Source organism: Monomorium pharaonis, chromosome 1, assembly GCF_013373865.1.
Source record: "Monomorium pharaonis isolate MP-MQ-018 chromosome 1, ASM1337386v2, whole genome shotgun sequence".
Classification (NCBI taxonomy): Eukaryota; Metazoa; Arthropoda; class Insecta; order Hymenoptera; family Formicidae; genus Monomorium; species Monomorium pharaonis.
In genome coordinates this window covers 33,412,560-33,432,436 of record NC_050467.1, presented here as the reverse complement: position 1 = coordinate 33,432,436, position 19,877 = coordinate 33,412,560, and the positions used below count along the sequence as shown (strand labels likewise).

The 19,877-nt window shown below is 37.5% G+C and overlaps 2 protein-coding genes across 2 annotated transcripts; both read left to right on the top strand.

The window, feature by feature from the left end:
• The first annotated feature begins 10,858 nt into the window (after positions 1–10,858).
• LOC118647170 lies at positions 10,859–15,545 on the top strand. The gene is made up of 4 exons (XM_036291470.1): positions 10,859–12,010; positions 12,288–14,417; positions 14,598–14,977; positions 15,074–15,545. The coding sequence occupies exons 1-4, from the start codon at positions 10,859–10,861 to the stop codon at positions 15,543–15,545; spliced, it is 4,134 nt and encodes a 1,377-aa protein (XP_036147363.1).
• Positions 15,542–19,877, top strand: LOC118647169 (myb-like protein P). The gene is made up of 3 exons (XM_036291466.1): positions 15,542–16,582; positions 16,629–17,397; positions 18,658–19,877. Exons 1-3 carry the CDS (start codon positions 15,542–15,544, stop codon positions 19,875–19,877), a joined length of 3,030 nt encoding a protein of 1,009 aa, XP_036147359.1.

Here is a 19,877-nt window from a genome sequence, read left to right as displayed (position 1 = left end):
GAAAGTGAATTAGTGAGTGGTAGCAGATTCGCATGCAACGGGAATCCACTGCGCGCGGGCGTCCATAACCTCAAAAGGCGGATACTCATAGCAGCACGGGCGTGGTCCTGAGTGTGACGACGGATGTTCCAGCGGGAATCCAGCGTCTGGGCACCCAGTTCCTTGCTCTTTGGAGGTAAAAACAGCTGGCGACCGTTATCTGTAATACGAAAAGGTTTGTGAGATTTTTCCCATCCGCGGTTGTACAGTCTAATGCATCGTTAAATCCGGTCACAACCTAAACCTAAACCTAAACAATTACATTAAACATTTAACTCTTAGATTATTTGAAAAGCCACTTTTGTCACTTGTGTGAACAAAACATTTTATTCTAATTTTTTAAATATGATATTTGATAATATAATTATTAATACCATAATTTTGATCTTTTTTAATTGTGCAATAATGAAGAGATTTAATAACGCCTCGCACTTTCAATTACGTTCGTAAAATCGTTGTTATTAAAATTATTTATGTGTCCAGACATATTTTTAATCTATTTAAATATTATTATATCAGAAATAAAATTTGATTATTTATTATTATGTGTAAATGTAAATTTTTTAATGAAACATTAAATGGATTTTCTAATACAATAATAATTGAGTGAATTAAAAATGTCAACATATGAAAATAAATTTTATTAAGTTTTTATACAATTTTAATAAGAATTACCTTTTTTTTTAGACAATTTGTTATGAAACTTTTATATTATGTTATATGGTATACATATTTTTTGTTATTAAACGGCATAATTGTAGTTTTGAAATATGCATACAAGACATTTTCGGTGAAATGTTTTAACTAAAATCTCTTACTAAGATAAAATTTATTTGTAGATAATATTGTTTAATCGTTTGTCTAATACTTTCCTCGTGATACTTTCATATTATTTATTAGATAATAAAAAAAACTTCAATAGTAATAAAGAATTTATTCTAATAAGATTAGTCTAAAAATATAAATGCAATCCATTGCTTATATTCATGTGTATACAATAAAAATTAAATACATATATATAGAATTAGTGTGGGTAAAAGCAAATCACGCCTAAATGTCGGAGAAAAATAAATCACCGCATAGTTAAAATAAATTTTATTTAATTAAATTAATTTATTAAATATTCAGTTATACAAATAAAATATTAATAAATAAATTAAGGTATATTTTGTAATAAAAAATATATTATTGTAAGCGACTGAAAAATTAAAGGAGCGCTGGCTGGTTTCGAACTCGGGATCCCTTGCTCTACACGATAGCTCTCTCACCGCTACTCCACACGACTCCAACTACTGTTGTTTATATTTTGTACGCTTATGAGCCTAAGATTAGAATCACACGATTCTCTTCTTATTTTTATCGACTACAGTTCGGCCATTCTGACTTTTACATTCGTCCTCGAATGTCTTTCTCTTATGACGACTGTTTCCAAAGTTCATCCCTCTCGGAGTGTGCGACTCTCCACAAATCGTCTCCATACCTGTCCACAGCCACGTGAGTCTCCCGCTCTACGCTCGCCCTGCAGCCACGCATGTCGACCAACTCGGAAGCCTTATCCCCTCTTCCCAACAGGCCCTCTTCGACCCGAGGGGTAAGCGAATCCCTCAACGAAAGTCACACCTTTCCTCCCCCACGAACAATGGTCACAGTCCCCCTTCTAGTCCTCCTAGCCGAGGGAACGCGGATTGATATCCCACTTCTGATTTTGTAAGCGACTGAAAAATTAAAGGAGCGCTGGCTGGTTTCGAACTCGGGATCCCTTGCTCTACACGATAGCTCTCTCACCGCTACTCCACACGACTCCAACTACTGTTGTTTATATTTTGTACGCTTATGAGCCTAAGATTAGAATCACACGATTCTCTTCTTATTTTTATCGACTACATTATACAGTGTGCTTACATCGTAATTTTATAATAAAATTGAATTTTATTGTATTATTTATTTAGTTAATATTTTACCTAGCTAATATTTACTCGTATGTGATTTTTTTAACCTTATATGCCTTTTGTCGGATAATAATAAATAATTTTAATAATTATTATTATTATAAAAACTGTCATAGTTTTTTAAATTATATTTGTACAACCTTTTTGTAACTATTTTTACATTTATAATTAAAAAATATTGACGTTTTATTGTTAATTAGTTTTTGTTTAAAAAATTTAAAAATGTACAAAAATGATTTATTTTTATCCATACTGACTTCATTTTCGGATAATAGATTCATAATAATAACAAATAATTTACTTTATACCAGAAGTAGCAATTAAGATAGTACTGGTGAAATAAATGTCAATACGTCTCACAATACTGACAAAATAAATATCAAATGCGTCAAAATTGACGGTATTGATAAAATAGATATTAGATGCGTTCAATTTAACGGTACTAATAAAAAAAAGTCAGATGCGTCCAATTTGACAGTACTGACAAAATAAAAGTCTCATAAGTTAAAATAACGATACTGAAATAATAAGTGTATAATACGACTTCGATAGTGATTTATGCTATCAATTCTGACGGTATTATAAAATAAATGCGAAAAAAATCATTTGTTATTATTATGAATCTTAAATACTTGCAACATAAACAGTCAACTTATTAAAATAATACGTTTTTAATTTTTATAAAGATGATAATGAAGAAACAATGGATTGTAATTTTACGAAATTATAAAATAACATTTTTTACATTTACATACACATATGTAAAATTATATTTTTTTATTATACTAATAGTTAATAAATACTTTAAATGTTATATTGTAAATATACATATATATTGTAAATACATTATATTGTAAATATATAATAAATAAATATTATTTTTTTAGACGGCAGTTATTGAAAAAAATGCAAGGAAAGTAATGCAAAGAATACAACAAATCTATTCATAGTCAGACATCAGTGAGTTTACTGATAAATGATAACAGCGTGATAGATCCAGAGAACCGTATTCAAGAAGCATGCTTGAACGTAAGTAGATTAGAAAGCAAAAGTACGCATGAAAATGTGCAATTTTGCAAAGATGACGATAGTTTTGTCATCGAAAAAAGCACGTGTACAAATTATATCCAAGAACACGAGCCTGAAAGTGATTGCATTGTAAATATGTCTCATTTTTTGAAAGAAATGCATAGAACATTCGATAACCATGCGCGAGGAATAGAGTGCCAATTTAAAGATTGGATACTTATAAATTCTCGTCGCTTGGGATTTTTAACAAAATTTTTTTTTAAATGTCGAATGTGTAACTATGAAGCCTATTTTTGGTCGCATCCGCAAAAATACGACACATTAAATATTAATAGTGCTGCTGTAGCTGGAACTATTACAACTAGAATAGGCTTTGCCCAGTTACAAAAGCTACATGCAGCTATGAATCTCTCTTGCATGTCGGAACCAACTTATATAAAGTACAGAGACCAAATAATTGACGATTTTCAAAAAACGGCAATAGAAAGTATGAAAAAAGCTGGTGAACTTGAAAGAGAACTCGCTTTTCAAAGGAATGACGTTATAAACGGTATTCCATACATAACCGTTGTAGCAGACGGTTGTTGGCTGAAAAGAACGTATGGTAGTGGTTATAATTTTGTTTCTGGTGTTGGAGCCATAATTGGTTACGAGATGAAAAAAATTCTATTTTTTGGTGTCCGCAATAAATATTGCTCAATATGTGAAATGGCAGAACGGAAAAATATCAAACCAAGAACGCACAAATGCTACAAGAATTTTGATCGCAATGCAAGTTCCACAAGGATGGAAAGTGATGCTATTGCGGAAGGTTTTAATTGTAGCCTCGAAATGCATATTGATATATAAAACGGTTATTGCAGATGGTGACAGTAGCGTATTTCAAACTATTCTTGATAACGCACCATACAGTAAACAGACGGTGACAGTAAAAAAAATAGAATGCACCAATCATTTACTCCGTAATTTATGCAAAAAGTTGAAAGCTGTGTCACAAATAACTCAGCCAAAAACGCATAGACAGCGTGGCTTTGTTCAGATGCGAAATATTGTAAAAAGCAATATTCTAAATATTCGAAGAGAAATAGAAAATGCAGCTGAATTACGAAGGAGAGAACAAAAACCTCAACATTGTAGAGTTAAATAACTACAAGAAGATATCTTAAACATTCCTAGCCATGTTTTTGGCGAACATAAGCGATGTAAAATACGTGGTCGAATGTGCAAAAAAAAATGAAAATACAACCGAAAAAAATTATGTGCCATATCTAAAATTATATGGTTTATATCAAAAAATAGAAAGTGCAATATTTTATATAAGTGGTTATTCTGACAGTTTATTATTACGCTTAACCAATAATCCTGCAGAATCGTTTAACTCAATAGTATGTAAAATGATCGGTGGAAAACGTATTCACTTTGGAAAACGAGGTTCTTTTGATGCTAGATCTGCGGGAGCAGCTGTACAATATAATTGACAAGAAATCCTTACAGAATTACATCGAAGTATGGATAAGAATGTTCCGCCTGTTATTGAGAATCTGGAGAAACAGCGACAAAAAAAATTGCAAGAACCAGAGAATCTCGAGAAGCACAGGGAAGGCAAAAAAAATTTAAAAGAGAACCAGGAACAGATAGTCATTACGGTCATTTCGCAATCGCGAAAACCAGATCTTCCACCTGAAACATTCGAGCAACTTCGTCAACACCATTTAGAAGAGTTGTTCGAAAACGCTAAAAACTGGAACAAAATTGAATTAGACACTAGACAACAAAGTGAATCACAATTATGGTTATCATTGAGACGAAAAATGTTAACGTCATCCAATTTTGGAAGCGTATGTCGCATGAGACAGACAACATCTTGTGCAGCGACAGTAAAAGCTATTTTATATCCTCCGTTTATTGATACCGCAGCCGTAAAATATGGTTGCGACATGGAGGAAATTGCGAAAAAAGAATTGGCAACAAAATTAAACAAAATAGTAAAACCTTGCGGATTATTCATAGATACTAAAAATCCATGCTTGGGTACTACACCTGATGGACTTCTTGATGAAAACGGTTTAATAGAAATCAAGTGCCCCTTATCAGCTGAAAATTTAACAACAGAAAAAGCAATAAAAACAATACCTTCTTTGAAAGGCATTTTTGATAAAAAGAATCCAGATAAAATGAATAAGAACCATCGATTCTTTTATCAAATTCAAGGGCAATTAAATATAACGCGACGAGAGTATTGCGTTTTTGCTCTATGGACACCAAAAAGCATGAAAATGATTTATATAAATAGGGATGATGCTTTTTGGAAAAATCAAATGCTGCCATTCTTAACACGCTTCTATGATGAATGCATGATTCCGGAAATCTTGGATAGTCGCCATAACAGACATATGCCGATTAGAGATCCTGGATATATCATAGAAGCAAAGAGAGAAGCAGCTAAAAAAGAAAATATTCGAAAAAGTTTTCGGCAAAGTACATTACATGAAAATGTTGCTAATAAGGAACAAGAAACATTAGCTATTTCATGTACAAAAACAGAAATTACCACTGCTGCGCTTGCTCGAGATATGGAGCAAGATGATGATTGCACGTACATTGGTACAAGTCATAAGGATGTAACCGAAGAGGACAAAGCAAGACGACAAATAAATTTAGATGAAGTTGTCATACCAATTTCTTTGGTGAGAGAAAATGTCTTGTCTGATAATTTGTTAAATGACGAGTTTTTAGATTCATTTTTACGCGTCATAAGAGAAACGACTGAATTTCAAACGCAAAGTGTGCAATATCAAGGATGTCTTGATTATATTGATGCTAGTCAAAGTAACAAAAGCGTACAGATAATTGGAGGAAAAAATCTTTGGACTGGAGATGGAATTGCACACTGGCGATGTATATTTTGTAATGGCACCAAACTTTACGTATACGACAGTATATCTAATTGTAAATACGATAAGTTGGCAGCTAAAGAGAAAAATTATATACATCTGCGATATCCAAAAATAAAGCTAAGTGATATTATTTTTGAAAAAGTTGATACGCAGCCTGATTCTACAAGTTGTGGAATTTACTCAGCAGCTTTTGCTACAACTATAGCTTTAGGTGGCAATCCGTGTAATGTAAAATATTCGAGAAACATGAAAAGCATGAGACAGCACTTTATGAAAATTATAGAGAGTAATAAACTGCTGGCATTTCTAGAAAGATACAAATAGATCTTATTAAAATTAAACAAATACGATATTGTAAAAATATCACTAAGATGAAACATGTTTCATGAATTAAACTTTTGTTCTGACGGAACTAGTAAAAAAGCTAGCAGCGTCAATTTGAACAGTACTGATTATCATAAAAATCAGAAGCGTCTATTCTTAGACATTACTGATTGTAATGAGAATCTGTTTAGACGGTATTAGCGAAATAAATGCTAAAACCGTACATGTTTCATCAAATAAAGCTTATAATATAATTGTGACGGAACTAGTAAATTAAAAGCTAGCAGCGTCTATTTGAACAGTACTAATTGTAATAAGAATCAGAAGCATCTGTTTAGACGGTATTGGCAAAATAAATGCTAAAAGCGTCGTTTTTAATAGCAATGATTATATTTAAAGTTAGAAGCGTGTTTTAAGATGCTGATTCTTACAATTATTTAAAACGAAGAGACGAAAAAATGTTATTGGTTGCGTCTTACAAGAATGGGCGTTGGAGGGGCCCATTCTATACAAATTAAAATTAAAAATGACTCGGTGAAAAACAAATCTTTGCGGTGATAGACAAAGACAAACATATACGTTTGTAAACACTTATGACTGCGTTCAGAAACATCAGTGTCCTTGTCATCATTTTATCCTTGTTTGGCGAATATAAACAAGGATATAATAAAAGTACATGAGATATTATTGAAAGACATAAAACTATAATGCTTTATCAATTTCACACGTGCTATGTATTCTTGCTACTTGTCAAGTCAAGCGATCAAAAGATTAAAAATTTTATATCAAATCGGTTACACCCTATGATTTGCAATCTTTACATCAATTAGTGTTTATAATATTAAATTAAATAAATAATTACATTTATATTTTAAATTGGAAAATAATAAAAAATAATTGAGTAATAATTTTTATTATAAAAAATGTACTATTGAATTTTGTTATTACTATTATTTTATTGTTAAACAATCCTTTATCTAGTAATTTAAAAAAAAACGTACATATTGTTAAAATATTGTTTAACGAAAAAATAATATTAATAACAATTTCATATTACATCTTTTTTTAAAAAATTATTACTGAATTTATTCTTTATTGTAATTAATTTTTGTAGACAAATATAAATATACAATGGACAATCAAAATTTATAATTTTTTCAAAATTATATCTAAGATGCTTATAATAAATTTGTTAAATTTATTTTGACATTAAAAAAAATTTGTTAAAGCAGATGGTCAAAAACAATTATAATGTACAAATAAACATATTATGGACAACCAAATGTATTAGTTTTTTAAAATTTGCTTTATACAAAAATTAGTTTAAAACTTAATATTTTTGAAAACACAAATTCATATTTTTTTCGTTTTTTTTTAAGTTGGCAAATATCTTATTTCAGTCTCTGGTTCAATGTCAATTCATTTTATCATCGAGCCCTGGATTTTGTAAAAATAATGAATCCCGATTGTTCATTATTTGTCCAAATCTTTCCATAAAAATTATATGCTGTGTTATACGAAATATTGTATCGTATAAATGAATAACGCGATGCTTGGCGTGTATACATAGTGTCCCTGAACATGTGGATCATTACTCATAAAAAAATAAAAGAGATCGAGATAAACATAAAAGTCCAATATGGTCTTTGATTAGGTCTGTTGATAATCGTGATATTAATATATATAAATAATCTTAATAATTTTTACCGTAATTGTAAATAATAAATTAATGAAAGCTTATCGTACATTCATGATAGATTCTTTCTTCCGTGCTATGGCTCAAGCGGCTCGAGCTCTTCTTTCGGGGCGCGCTCATTCGCATAATTTAAAAAATTAAAATCTCATAGACTTCTTTTTGCTGCACTGCTGCACTGGTGCAATAAGTTAGAATGAGAAAAAATATATTTGTCTTACTCTAACCTGTTGCATCAGTGCAGCGAAAAAGAAGCCATAAATTATTGGTGGACCTAACTCAAGACCTAACCTAACCCTGAAACCGCCTAGAGGGGACGCCCAAGCCGAACCGACGCCAACAACATTTGCAGGCACAGCGCAGCTGGTGAGTGCAGTTCCCGCGTTCCCAGTGACACCGGGGAAGGAGTGGAGCGGCCTCAGAGCGACCAGCGTCAGGCTTCAGCGTATGCAGGGAGAAAAGCTCTACGCGGAGAAACCACTGGAGTGGGAACCGACAGCGTAAAAGTTAAGGAATGATAATTTCCTAATTTCGCATATAATTTTTTCTTATTATTTTATTTTATTTTTTATCTTCCTTGGCAATATTATTCTTTTGTTATTTTCACGTTACATATAATTTAATCAGTTTAGTTATTGATACGTAGTATTGTAATGAAAAGCGAACTGCGTACGAGTAATTTTTAGGTTAAGTTCAAAGCAATTTCATTGCGTTATCAAATCGCGACATAGAAACGCAATCGCGATGAGTTTTTCTTTTAGTTACGTAAGACTTAGGGTCACCGCACAAACTCTTCCATAACGCGTTACGTTACGTTAAGTACTCCATACGAATCTAAGTTGTACTTAAAATTTAACTTAAATCAACGCACAAAGAAATCCTTAACGTAAGAACTTAAGAACTTACGTTAAGGATTTCTTTGTGCGTTGATTTAAGTTAAATTTTAAGTACAACTTAGGTTCGTATGGAGTACTTAACGTAACGTAACGCGTTATGGAAGAGTTTGTGCGGTGGCCCTTAATAAAAGTTACTATACGTTTTCCTTAGGCTGTATACATAGCCCAAATAACGCGCGTGATATTCGTGAATAAGCGCGACTTAAACGAAAACGTCAAATTCTTTGTTTATTATGCGAATCAAGTTAGAAAGGCTCGTTCTGTTCTATTTTATTATATTAATTTTGCGTAATGCATGAACTGCAGGGACGGTTAATGCAATATTATTTTCTGTTGTTCATTGTGATAAAATATACTTTGAATATTTCTTTTTTAATTTCTTATGCCTTTTGCATGTTCTTAATTGTAACATAGTCTAAACATAGTCCATAAGTTAGTGTTAAGTCGATACGACAGCTCCTGAAAAAAAATAAATTAAGTGCAGGCGGTGGTACCAAAAAGTGCAGCCGCATTTACATCGCGGCGTGCTTATTAGCATGTTGCATTTAAAAAAAGGCATTTCCAAATGCCCTGAATGCACTTGGTGTGCAAATCTGACAGCAGCTGTGGCAAGCGCCACAGTCACAGATCGAATGAGCCCATTGGTCCGTGAGTGAGGAGTGGGGAGCTTGAGCAGCGGCACTGCCACTCGTGCCAGGATTGGTGGAGACGATCTGGAGGGGACAACCTACCATCCGCTACACACCACAGCGCGCCATTGGCCGAGATGTCGGGGGAATGAAGATCCGAGCGCTGATTGGTCGAGCGTTACTGCGTGAGCCCGGAGGGGCACGCCGGTATAAATTGGGACGCAGCGGCGCCCCACCAGCTTGTTGGAGCCCGAAATCGTCACGGGTAACATCTCCGCGCAGTTTTAACTCGCGATTAGAGATTAGCTTTGTGCAATCACACAAGTTCCGCGGAAGCGCAACCGCGTAACCAATAGAGCCACGACCGTTCGCTGAATGCGAGTAGGCGACGGGAAATTAATAGACGAGTAGCTTGGTGCCGGACGAATAAAACGCGCTTATATCAAAACGATTGTGAAGAAGCGACGCGTTCGGGCAAGTGTTCATAGTGCAATAGCACATATATCATAACGAAACGAATGTGATAAGGCGACGCGTACGGGAGTGCTGTTAATAGGTTAAGTGTTAATGACGTTAATAAATTATTTATTTATTGTGAAAAACAAACCAACATACTGTGTAGTGAATACTTACCTGATACTTACCTGAGCGAGATCCAACGACGAATCCTAGGGGTTCCTGAAACTAAAGTCCTGAATATTAAACATCCGGGGTATCCTGTTCATACGTAGAGTAAATTCCAACGTACCTGAGCATATCCTTGGAGGGACGAGGCGATCCGGAGAGTCAGCGGCGATCCGACGACAAAAGCAGCATTTCCTGAAACAAAGAAAAATAAAAATTATTCAAACAAATAGCAATAGTGATACGCTCGTGAAAGCGTAGAGCGTTGTAATTAGCATCTGGTGAAAGTTCTGTGCTGAGTTTCCTCGACAGTGCAGATAGCATCTGTCCGACGGCAAGCGACGGCCAGTCAACGCGGCGAGCGGCGGACGGAAATTCCTTGCTTCTTGGAGATAAAAGGAGCTGGCGACCAATAGGACGTGGACGAGAGTCTTCTAAAGGTTTGTTCTCTTGATTTTCCGAAGCGAATACGTTACCCAACGAGGTGATGATCGGTTACAGTGTTGTTAGGTAGAAGGGTCTGTAAATTCGGTGTACCTACGAAGTCCGATGCTGGTTTCCTTGGTAGATTATACACCACACGCGGTTCTCTCTTAACTACTAGGAGCGGATAAAATTTTTAGTGTGGCGACCGTGACAGGACGCGACTAAGCCGGAAAAACGATCGCGAGTGATCTCGATTAATACGATCAATCGGTTTAAAATAGATTGGAAAATTTAGCGACACAATCATTAGTATAAACGTTTCGGAAGTTCGAGGACGAGAAAAAAATAAAACATGAGTTCCGACAAAAGTAAAGAAGCGGAAGTAGAACGCGACTACACCAAGCCGTTGGTGCAGCATTCGCCTAGTAGGCAAACCAGTGAAGACAAGCAAACACGATCGAAAACAAAAGCGTCGGAAGTAGCAAAACAGAGTGCGACGGAAAGCGACGCGGATAAAATGAAAAGATTGTTCGAAGAGAATCAGAATCTGAAAAAACGATTAAATCAGCGAGAAATCGTATGCGAAACAGAAACGAGTAGCGTAGATAAAGACGATATCGTATTGTGCTTGGATGAAATTCGTGCGAGGTTAGAGAATTTAGAGACGCGTGGAACACGATGCGCGAACGAATCCGAAGGCGCGAGCGAAACAATGGCCGTGCCAAAAACGTCGGGAAACAACGAAGCATCGACGCGTAAAATAACGATCGACCGAGACGAGAATTTCTTAGTGCGTGCGAGATTGCCAAAAGGGGGCTGGTTAAAAAATCCCTTTGAAGATTTACGTTATTACGGAAAAGCGGATGCCCAAAGCCCTATGAAATTTTTAAAACGCTTCGAAAAAATCGCGTCATACGAGGAAATTAATGAGCAGGAACAGCTCTACTTCTTCGGAAAATGTATGCGCGCGAGTGCGTTAAATTGGTTTGATGTACGCGAACCGGAAAACATAGACGAGGCAAAAAAGCTCTTCGTTGAATGTTTTTGGAACGACGAGCAACAAGCTAGATTTAGAGAACACGTCTATACGGGAAACTACACGCCCAATGAAAAATCGTCAATGGCGGAATACGCGTTAGATTTGGCGAAACGAGCGAAATGCTTAAACCCACCGATGTCCGAAGCGGAAATAATAAGAAACGTAAAAAGACATTTTGGAAGGGAAATAGCGCGAGAAATAAGACCGACAACGGTTAAAGACATCGAGGAGTTCACGAGGTTATTGGACGAACTCGAGTATGAAAGCAAGCGCAACAAGGAAACGAAAACGTGTGATGAAACCCCAAAGACCCAAGCGACCAATAAAAACGCGAGGACGCAGAATCGACAAAGTTACGCGAGATCGGAAGGGGATGAGTATCGCGAAAACGACAACAAAAGAAACGCGACGCGGAAGACAACACCGTTCGTAAACAAACGCCGTTATGACGCGAGCGACGAACGAGTAAACAGCCGACGCGCGACGGATTCTCAGTCGTGGCGAGAAGAAAAACAAGGGGCGAACAAAAGCGCGTATACGAAACAAAAGCCGCGTAGTAACGAAACAAAAGCAGTTGCGCGAGGAGGATATTCCTGAAACGGAGAGTGAGAACAAAGCGGAAGGGAAAGAACTGGTATTGTACGATCGGAAGGTCGCCAAAAAGGCGCTTAAAAACCTGAAGTCGCGAGAAGCCGGAAATCCGAGTACCGAGAGAAAACCATTGTGAAATTTTGACGTAAAGCAAAAGCGCAAGGTAGCCGCAATCAGTTCAAACGATTTCAAGGAAGCGAAAGACGAAAGTCTTAGCGATGTTAACGAAAATAGCGACGCGGAAGAAAAGAACGTAACAATAATTCGTACGAGGGAGCTCATACGCGATGTCAAACAAGTGTCGAAGCAAGACCAACGCGCGGATACAAAAAAGCCTAAACCTTATGTGCAGGTGAAAATTAGAAACGTTGCGACAAAAGCATTGGTCGACACGGGGGCACAGATATCAGCTGTGACGAAAGACCTCTACGATAAGCTAATTTCGGAAGCGATCGAGATGCGCGTTATACCAATAAAACAATTCGTTTTGAGAGGGGCATTCAGCGATAAGGGCCAACCCATCGCGAATCGCATACAAATCGAATTCGAGATCGAAAGCGAAAAATACTTACACGAATTTTACGTAGTTAGGAATCTGTCTTACGAGATGATTCTCGGAATCGATTTTCTTACGGAACAAGCCGCGATACTTAAGTGCAATCAGAGCAAGTTCATAGTCGAATTTGATAACGCAGCATCGAAATTAAACAACGACGGTCGTAATAAAATTAACGCGATAAGCGCGGAAGAGGCGACGTCTATGTTCAATGATATAATTAAAAAATTCAAAACGCTATTTCAGAACGAAATAGGGCGCGTGACTCACTACAAGCATACTATCGAAATAAAAACGGATAAGGCGTACAAAGCAAAGACATATCCTATACCAGACGCACATCGAGAGGCGGTACGTGAGCATATACTAGATCTCGAAAAACAGGGAATAGTTAAGCGCGAAGCAACGCAGTATGTAAATCCATTAGTAGTAGTTGTTAAAAAGACGGGCGAAATAAGATTATGTCTTGACGCGCGCGAACTGAATAAAAGAATGGCAAATGACCATGATCAACCACCAACGATTGACGAAGTATTTCGTAGAATAGGAAGCCGGAAGTACTTTACCACCTTGGACGTGGCTAAGGCATTTTGGCAAATACCATTGAGTAAAGATAGCACGCGATACACAGGTTTCATTTTCGATAACCAAACGTATGTATTCAATAGACTACCATTCGGTCTTAAAACGGCGGGAGCATCTTTTACTAGGGCCATACGAAAAGCGTTGGGTAATAAATGCGACCCGTTCACGATTGTATACTTAGATGACATATTAATAGCGTCAAATTCGCTAGAAGAACATTTATTTCATGTAAACTATGTTCTTAAAAAATTAGAAAAGGCGGGATTTAGATTAAACGAACAAAAATGTGAATTCATGAAAACTGAGATAAGATTCTTAGGTCACACGTTTGACGAAATTACCGCAGAGATGAATGAGGATACGAAAATGGCGATAAAAAATTTCGCGAGACCAAAAAATAAGAAAGGAGTACAAGCTTTCTTAGGCCTAGTAAACTGGGACAGAAGATTTATAAAAGGTTTTTCAGAGATGACCAAACCGCTAGAGAACCTACTAAAAAAGAACGTGAAGTTCGTATGGGGACAAGAAGAACAAAAAGCATTCAATAATATTAAATTAGCTTTTGACGAAGCAGAAAAACTGTTTGTCATAAAAGCGGATCGAAAATTTGGATTGTACGTAGACGCATCTAAATATGGATTAGGCGCGAGATTGTATCAGTATAAGGATTCTGAGCCGGATATAAAATACACCGTTGCATACGCGAGTAGGTCTCTGAAAGAGCTAAATTACACAGTTACCGAGATAGAATGTCTAGCACTCGTGTGGGCGCTTAAAAAATGGCATACCTCGTTGCTGGGAAGAAAATTCCGTGTGCATACTGATCACCGTGCGTTAAAGTTTCTAAAAGCAAGTTCCGCAGATAGCAGCAGAATTGCGAGATGGATTTCATTCTTAAACGAATTTGATTTAGAGATCTGTCATGCACCCGGTAAAGAGTACGTAATAGCGGACACACTGTCGCGAAACAATATTTATAACGGTTATGTGCGAAAAACCGAAAATACTAAAACAATAGCAGCGATTCTTCATCCGAATGATGAAGCGGAAACAAGAGAATGGGTAACATTCATACGAGACGCGCAAAACGAAAGCGATGATCTGTTATTGAAATTAGACGAAAAACCGGAACGATATTCAGTTAGAGATAACCTGATTAGAATTAAAACCGAAAACAGCGATAGGATAGTAGTACCAGACCATATTAGATGAACTCGTATAGAACTCGTTAAGAAAATACATGATTACATTTTGCACTTCGGTACAGATAAGACTGTTCAATTCGCAAAACAATACTTTCAAATAAACAATGTGGAAAAGCTAACCAGAGATGTTGTAGCATCTTGCGAAGTCTGTCAGGCGACGAAATATTATACGCGCACGACGCGCGGAACCGAGTATTACGATCTGCCAGAGAAACCAGATCAGGTCGTGTCGTTAGATATTTTTGGACCGTTACCACAAACAACTAAAGGGAACAAATATATATTAGTCCTTATGGATCAGTTCTCAAAACTAACTAAATTTTACTGCATGCAAAATCAAAAGTTGGATACGATCCTTGACAAAATACAAATAGAGTTCTTTGACGAGGTCAGGATTCCTCATACCATTTTAACAGACAATGGGGGGCAATTCATAACCGATCGTTGGAAAAGATTCGCGGAGGAAATGGGGATACAGATCCGGAAGACATCTCCGTATAACCCACAATCGAATCCAGTAGAGAGAGTAATGCGCGAGATAGGACGAATTATTCGCGTATATGCCTACGAAAAGCAGATAAAATGAGACAGGATTGTGAGGATAGCAGAGAATACAATCAATAGCACCGTGCACACGAGTACAGGGTTCAAGCCTAACGAACTACACGAGGGTCAACAAGATCTACTGATCATAGACGAACGTCTAAAACCGCGGGAGACAGAGGAGAACGATGCAGATGATACCGTGGAGGCGAAAATACAACAAAAAATCGTCCAAGCAGCAGAGATCCTTAAACGAAGGGCAGCCCAAAGGAAAGTGCAAACGGATAAAAGCGAAGAGGCCAAGCCATACGAGGAAGGTGACAGAGTGTGGATACGACTACACCGGAGAAGTGACGCTTCAAGAAGGCTCACGAGGAAAATCCATCTAGTGTACGAGGGACCATACGTAATTGGCAGAATAATCAGGCCAAACGCATATTTGGTAGTGGACGAGGAGAATCAAGCGATAGGCGTATTCAATTCAAGACAACTCAAACCACACCGAGAGAAGCCAAGATGAAAGATCAAATAATGATCTCAACAATTGATAAGAAAGAAGAGAGACGAACAAGCGAGAAAAGAGCTTATGACAACTCTCGAATAACGGGTAAACATATAAATGCAGCGAGAATAAACATGCTGGAAATAAACTACGTAAACAAATCGACCAGGGGTCCAGTAAACAAAAAATCATTCGAAGAATCCGATCAGGAGGACGAAATTATCCCAGAAACGCAGCAGAACGTAAGACGCAAGCGAAGACGATTCATCAGCAAAAAAGGAATGAGACACATTTCTCGAATTAAGAGGTTGTTATCTGGTGACATCAAAGCGCATCACGTCATGGGTAAAGTTGAAAATTCAAGATTGAATATAATAATGGACACGAGAGGCGAATTTAACGTAATTACGAAAAAAGCTGTCGATATGATCGAGGAAAATGCGAACAAACTAAAGAGAAATGCTAATTTGAGCGAAATACCAGCGTACCTTAAACGCGAGAAATACACGAGAATCGAGGCAGTAAAGATAAAAGTGCAAGTCTTTGGAAGGACTATAAACATCGAGGCGATGGAGTTAGAGGGCGAAGAACCATGCCTAATACTAGCGAGAAACGCCAGAAGACAATTAGCCAATCAAATTCGTCAAGCCAATAAAAAGACGTCACAAGAGAAAGGAGACAACGAAAAACAGGAAGACGAATCAAACAACTCTAAAGGGTCTATACAAATTCAGGAGAGACTATCCGACATAGATCGTTGGAGCTCTGTAAAATCCAAGACTGTTATGCAGCAATGGGACGAAGAAATTAATTTGATGCGAGACAAATTAGAGAAATGGAAAGAAGTAACAAGAATAAAACCATCCCAGGGAATAGCCAATGAGAATAGAATGACGAAAATCAACATAAGGTCAGTCACGAAGAAGAAATATCAACAGGAAGAATCGGAGAAAGAGGACCGGACGGATGATGAAATTCGTATAGAAAAACCGTTAATCTACTCTAAAGAATTCACCGATGATAGCCATCGACGCGAATCAACCACGACGCGAGTTGTAAGTCCAAACATATGTGATACCTGAAAAACGCGTAATCCACCAGGAACAGCCAATAACATCACCCTGCAACGAGAGAAGCGATGTATCACTAAACAAGAGCCAAGCGACAGCGAAAAAGTGGCGAAAGGACACGTCAGAAAACGAATCACAAGGCCAAGTATTGGAAATCGAGGCTATAGACGAAAAATTAGTCGCCAAGCCAATCGAACTAATCAGAGCAAGCGAACAAGCCAAAAGGTACAGGAAAGCCACACCCGAGAGTGTGTGTAAGAATGAAAATGTCAACGCGAAGCGAAAAGCGATGCGCGAATCCGAAGGTAGTTATGCATCTAAAGGACGTATGAATCAAGCAGAATCAATAATTCGAACATCTGATTCGTCCAGAGATACCATCGAAATCATAAGGGTAAGCGATAGCGACTCTAACAATAGTGATGAATTAAAAGAGCATGTGAACGACACATATGTTATTCCATCAGCCAATAGCTACATCGATGCGAATGACTTACTAGCCAATAGCAGTGACGAATTGCTAGTGCTCAGTAATGGCAGCGCAGACTATAAAATATGTAAGATCAACCCGAATCATAAAATAAATGAGTGGTTCGTGACTACAGAAGTACAGAAAACGAAGAACAACGCGAAGATTCATGAAAACGACAAGTCGAACGTGATTGGCTATCACGAGAACAACGCAGCCAATGAGCGAAGCGGTGATGACCAATCAGATGCAGCGACGAGATCCGAGCACGTGGCTATAAAGCAGCGATGCCATATGCAATTTCAGTCTGAATCGAGTCAATTTGCAGCGTGTACACGCCAAAATTATAGTGAATCCGAGTGGAAAAACGAAGTGAACTCGTTAAGGGGTTACACCAACCTAGCGGAAAAAAAAATTCTATTTTTTTTTATTACATTTTCTTGAAGCTTTAAGTTTCGAGAATATATCCTGAAAGTTTTATGTTGATATCTGAAAAAATGCCGGAATTACAGAGAGTTGAGTAAAACGGGATCGAGCGTTCGAGTGATCGAATTGGAGCAATATCAACATAAATCGCCACTGGACGATGATGTGATTAAAGCCATTCGTCCAATATTTGAAAACAACTTTCTAGTGATAATTTACTGGAGAAATGCGTCGGTGGATTTACGCAAAACGTTAACGAAAGTTTGAGCAATCTGATTTGGCGCATAGCGCCAAAAGTGCAGCACAGCGGTGCACACGTTGTGCAAATTGCTGCCAATATTGCTGCATACACATTTAATGAAGATGCTGCCGCATATTTATTAATGATAATAAAAGAATTGTGCTGCATATTGCGAAAATCAAGACCGAGCGCGCATCGATGTGGCCGAAGTACGAGCGCAGAAGGCGACGCGCGAAGAAAGGATTGCTCGCTGTCAACAAAAGTCTTCACAAAGCGCTGCTGTTATTGATGTGGAAGGAATCTTATATGGCCCCAGAATTGTCGACTAGAGGTAAAGTGCAAAATTCGGCTATTAACAATAGTAAAACTAAACTTGAAACTTTAAACGCGTTTTTCTCAAAACATGGTTTTCAAAGTCGGTGACCACCAGATCTCAAAAACTAATCGATGGATCGTTTTCAAATTTTTACACAATACTCTCAGAAACATTATTTTGTCGGTGACGATCTATTTTTTTTTAATCGGTCTTCATTAAAAATTAAAAAAATGAAAAAGACAAAAATTTTTCGTTTTTTTTTTTTTTAATTTTAACTTCAACTTATCGCCATTTTGTAACAAACGTTAAAATCGACAATCGGCGATCGTCACCGACAAACCACTACTGTTAACTTAAAAACACCATTTTGTTTTTTTGTTTCAGATGGATTGTTTAGACGGGACAGTGGTCACCGCAAAATGCGTTTTTCCAAACCTCAATGTGTGTCGGCGGCCATATTTCTGCTTTCCGTCGCCATTGTTTAATAAAAAAATTTTTTTTATATTGTCGAAACATAAGTCAATAATCACCCAAAATTTTATTTAATTTCCACTACCCGTTTAGGAGGAATAAAATATCAAAGTTAGGCCTGTTTTTCGACCGTCTAGGTTGGTGTAACCCCTTAAGGCGTAAAGTCGAACAAAGTGAAACAGCAAGCGACGGGAAATCTCACAAGAGAAAATACGAGATGGAGCTTGAGTCCGAAGAACGTGAAGTGTTGAAACGTGCGACGGCGAGTCTGTTGTACGAGAAATTAGCAGAGAGAAAGCGAAGACGTATTGCTTACTTAAAAAGTATCACAGCCGAAAATAAAACGACAAAAGATAACCTCGAACCAGAGCAAGTAAAGGAGTTGCTCAAAAAGGATGAAAAGGAAGCAACAAGTATCTTCGAAGAGTTTCGCAAGAAACATGATGATGCGACAAATGCCCATATGATTGTGGACCTTACTCAAATCGCAATCGAGGGAAAACACGTGGCCAACGTGAAGACAATGGTAAATATCGAAGCGATCGACGACTTCGACAAAACGCAGATTCCACCAACCAGAATCACAATAGACATCGTGAGAGGCCAAATCCACATAACATCGAGAGAATGCGGCGTGCAACCTACACAACCAAGCGCAGAAATGTGTACCGTGGGTGCACGTAAGCAATATGAAGAAACATCACAGGAAAAGGCGGATTCACACGAGTCTAACGAAGAAAAAGATGATCCTGATGCGAACCAATCAGAACAAAGTATCGAAAAAGAAGAATCAGCGACGATTAAGCCCGATACACAGTGCCGAAACGACTCTACTAAAGGTGAGTCTGACAAAGAAAACCAAAATAAAGGCACGTTCAAAAGTAGCATATCAGAGAAATGCAAAACAAATAAGAGAAGGATTAAAATAATTAGGGTATCTAATCCTAAAATACTGTCTATAACAAAGCGAAAAAAGTCGACAGTTTACCAGACAAAAACAAGCCCAGTGCTTAAAACTAAAAACGACAACAAAAAGAATGTCAGGAAGATATTGAGTGACGAATCCAATGAGGAGAAGACGCCACCAACAACACCTAAAAAAGCGCTCAATCTGGCCGGAACGACCAGTTTAAGCCCTTTTGCGCGGGTGGGGAAATCGCCTAGAGGGGACGCCCAAGCCGAACCGACGCCAACAACATCTGCAGGCACAGCGCAGCTGGCAAGTGCAGTTTCCGCGTTCCCAGTGACACCGGGGAAGGAGTGGAGCGGCCTCAGAGCGACCAGCGTCAGGCTTCAGCGTATGCAGGGAGAAAAGCCCTACGCGGAGAAACCACTGGAGTGGGAACCGACAGCGTAG

Bases quoted from the DNA above. Each gene is read 5' to 3' on its own strand.
- LOC118647170 (XM_036291470.1), top strand. From the start codon at position 10,859: ATGAGTTCCGACAAAAGTAAAGAAGCGGAAGTAGAACGCGACTACACC. The intron at 12,011-12,287 runs GTAAACAGCCGA...TTTGACGTAAAG, and splicing joins ATGACGCGAGCGACGAACGA to CAAAAGCGCAAGGTAGCCGC. The intron at 14,418-14,597 runs GTTAGAGATAAC...AATGTGGAAAAG, and splicing joins AAAAACCGGAACGATATTCA to CTAACCAGAGATGTTGTAGC.
- LOC118647169 (XM_036291466.1), top strand. From the start codon at position 15,542: ATGAAAGATCAAATAATGATCTCAACAATTGATAAGAAAGAAGAGAGA. The intron at 16,583-16,628 runs GTAAGTCCAAAC...GTAATCCACCAG, and splicing joins AATCAACCACGACGCGAGTT to GAACAGCCAATAACATCACC. The intron at 17,398-18,657 runs GTACACGCCAAA...TCGACCGTCTAG, and splicing joins ATCGAGTCAATTTGCAGCGT to GTTGGTGTAACCCCTTAAGG.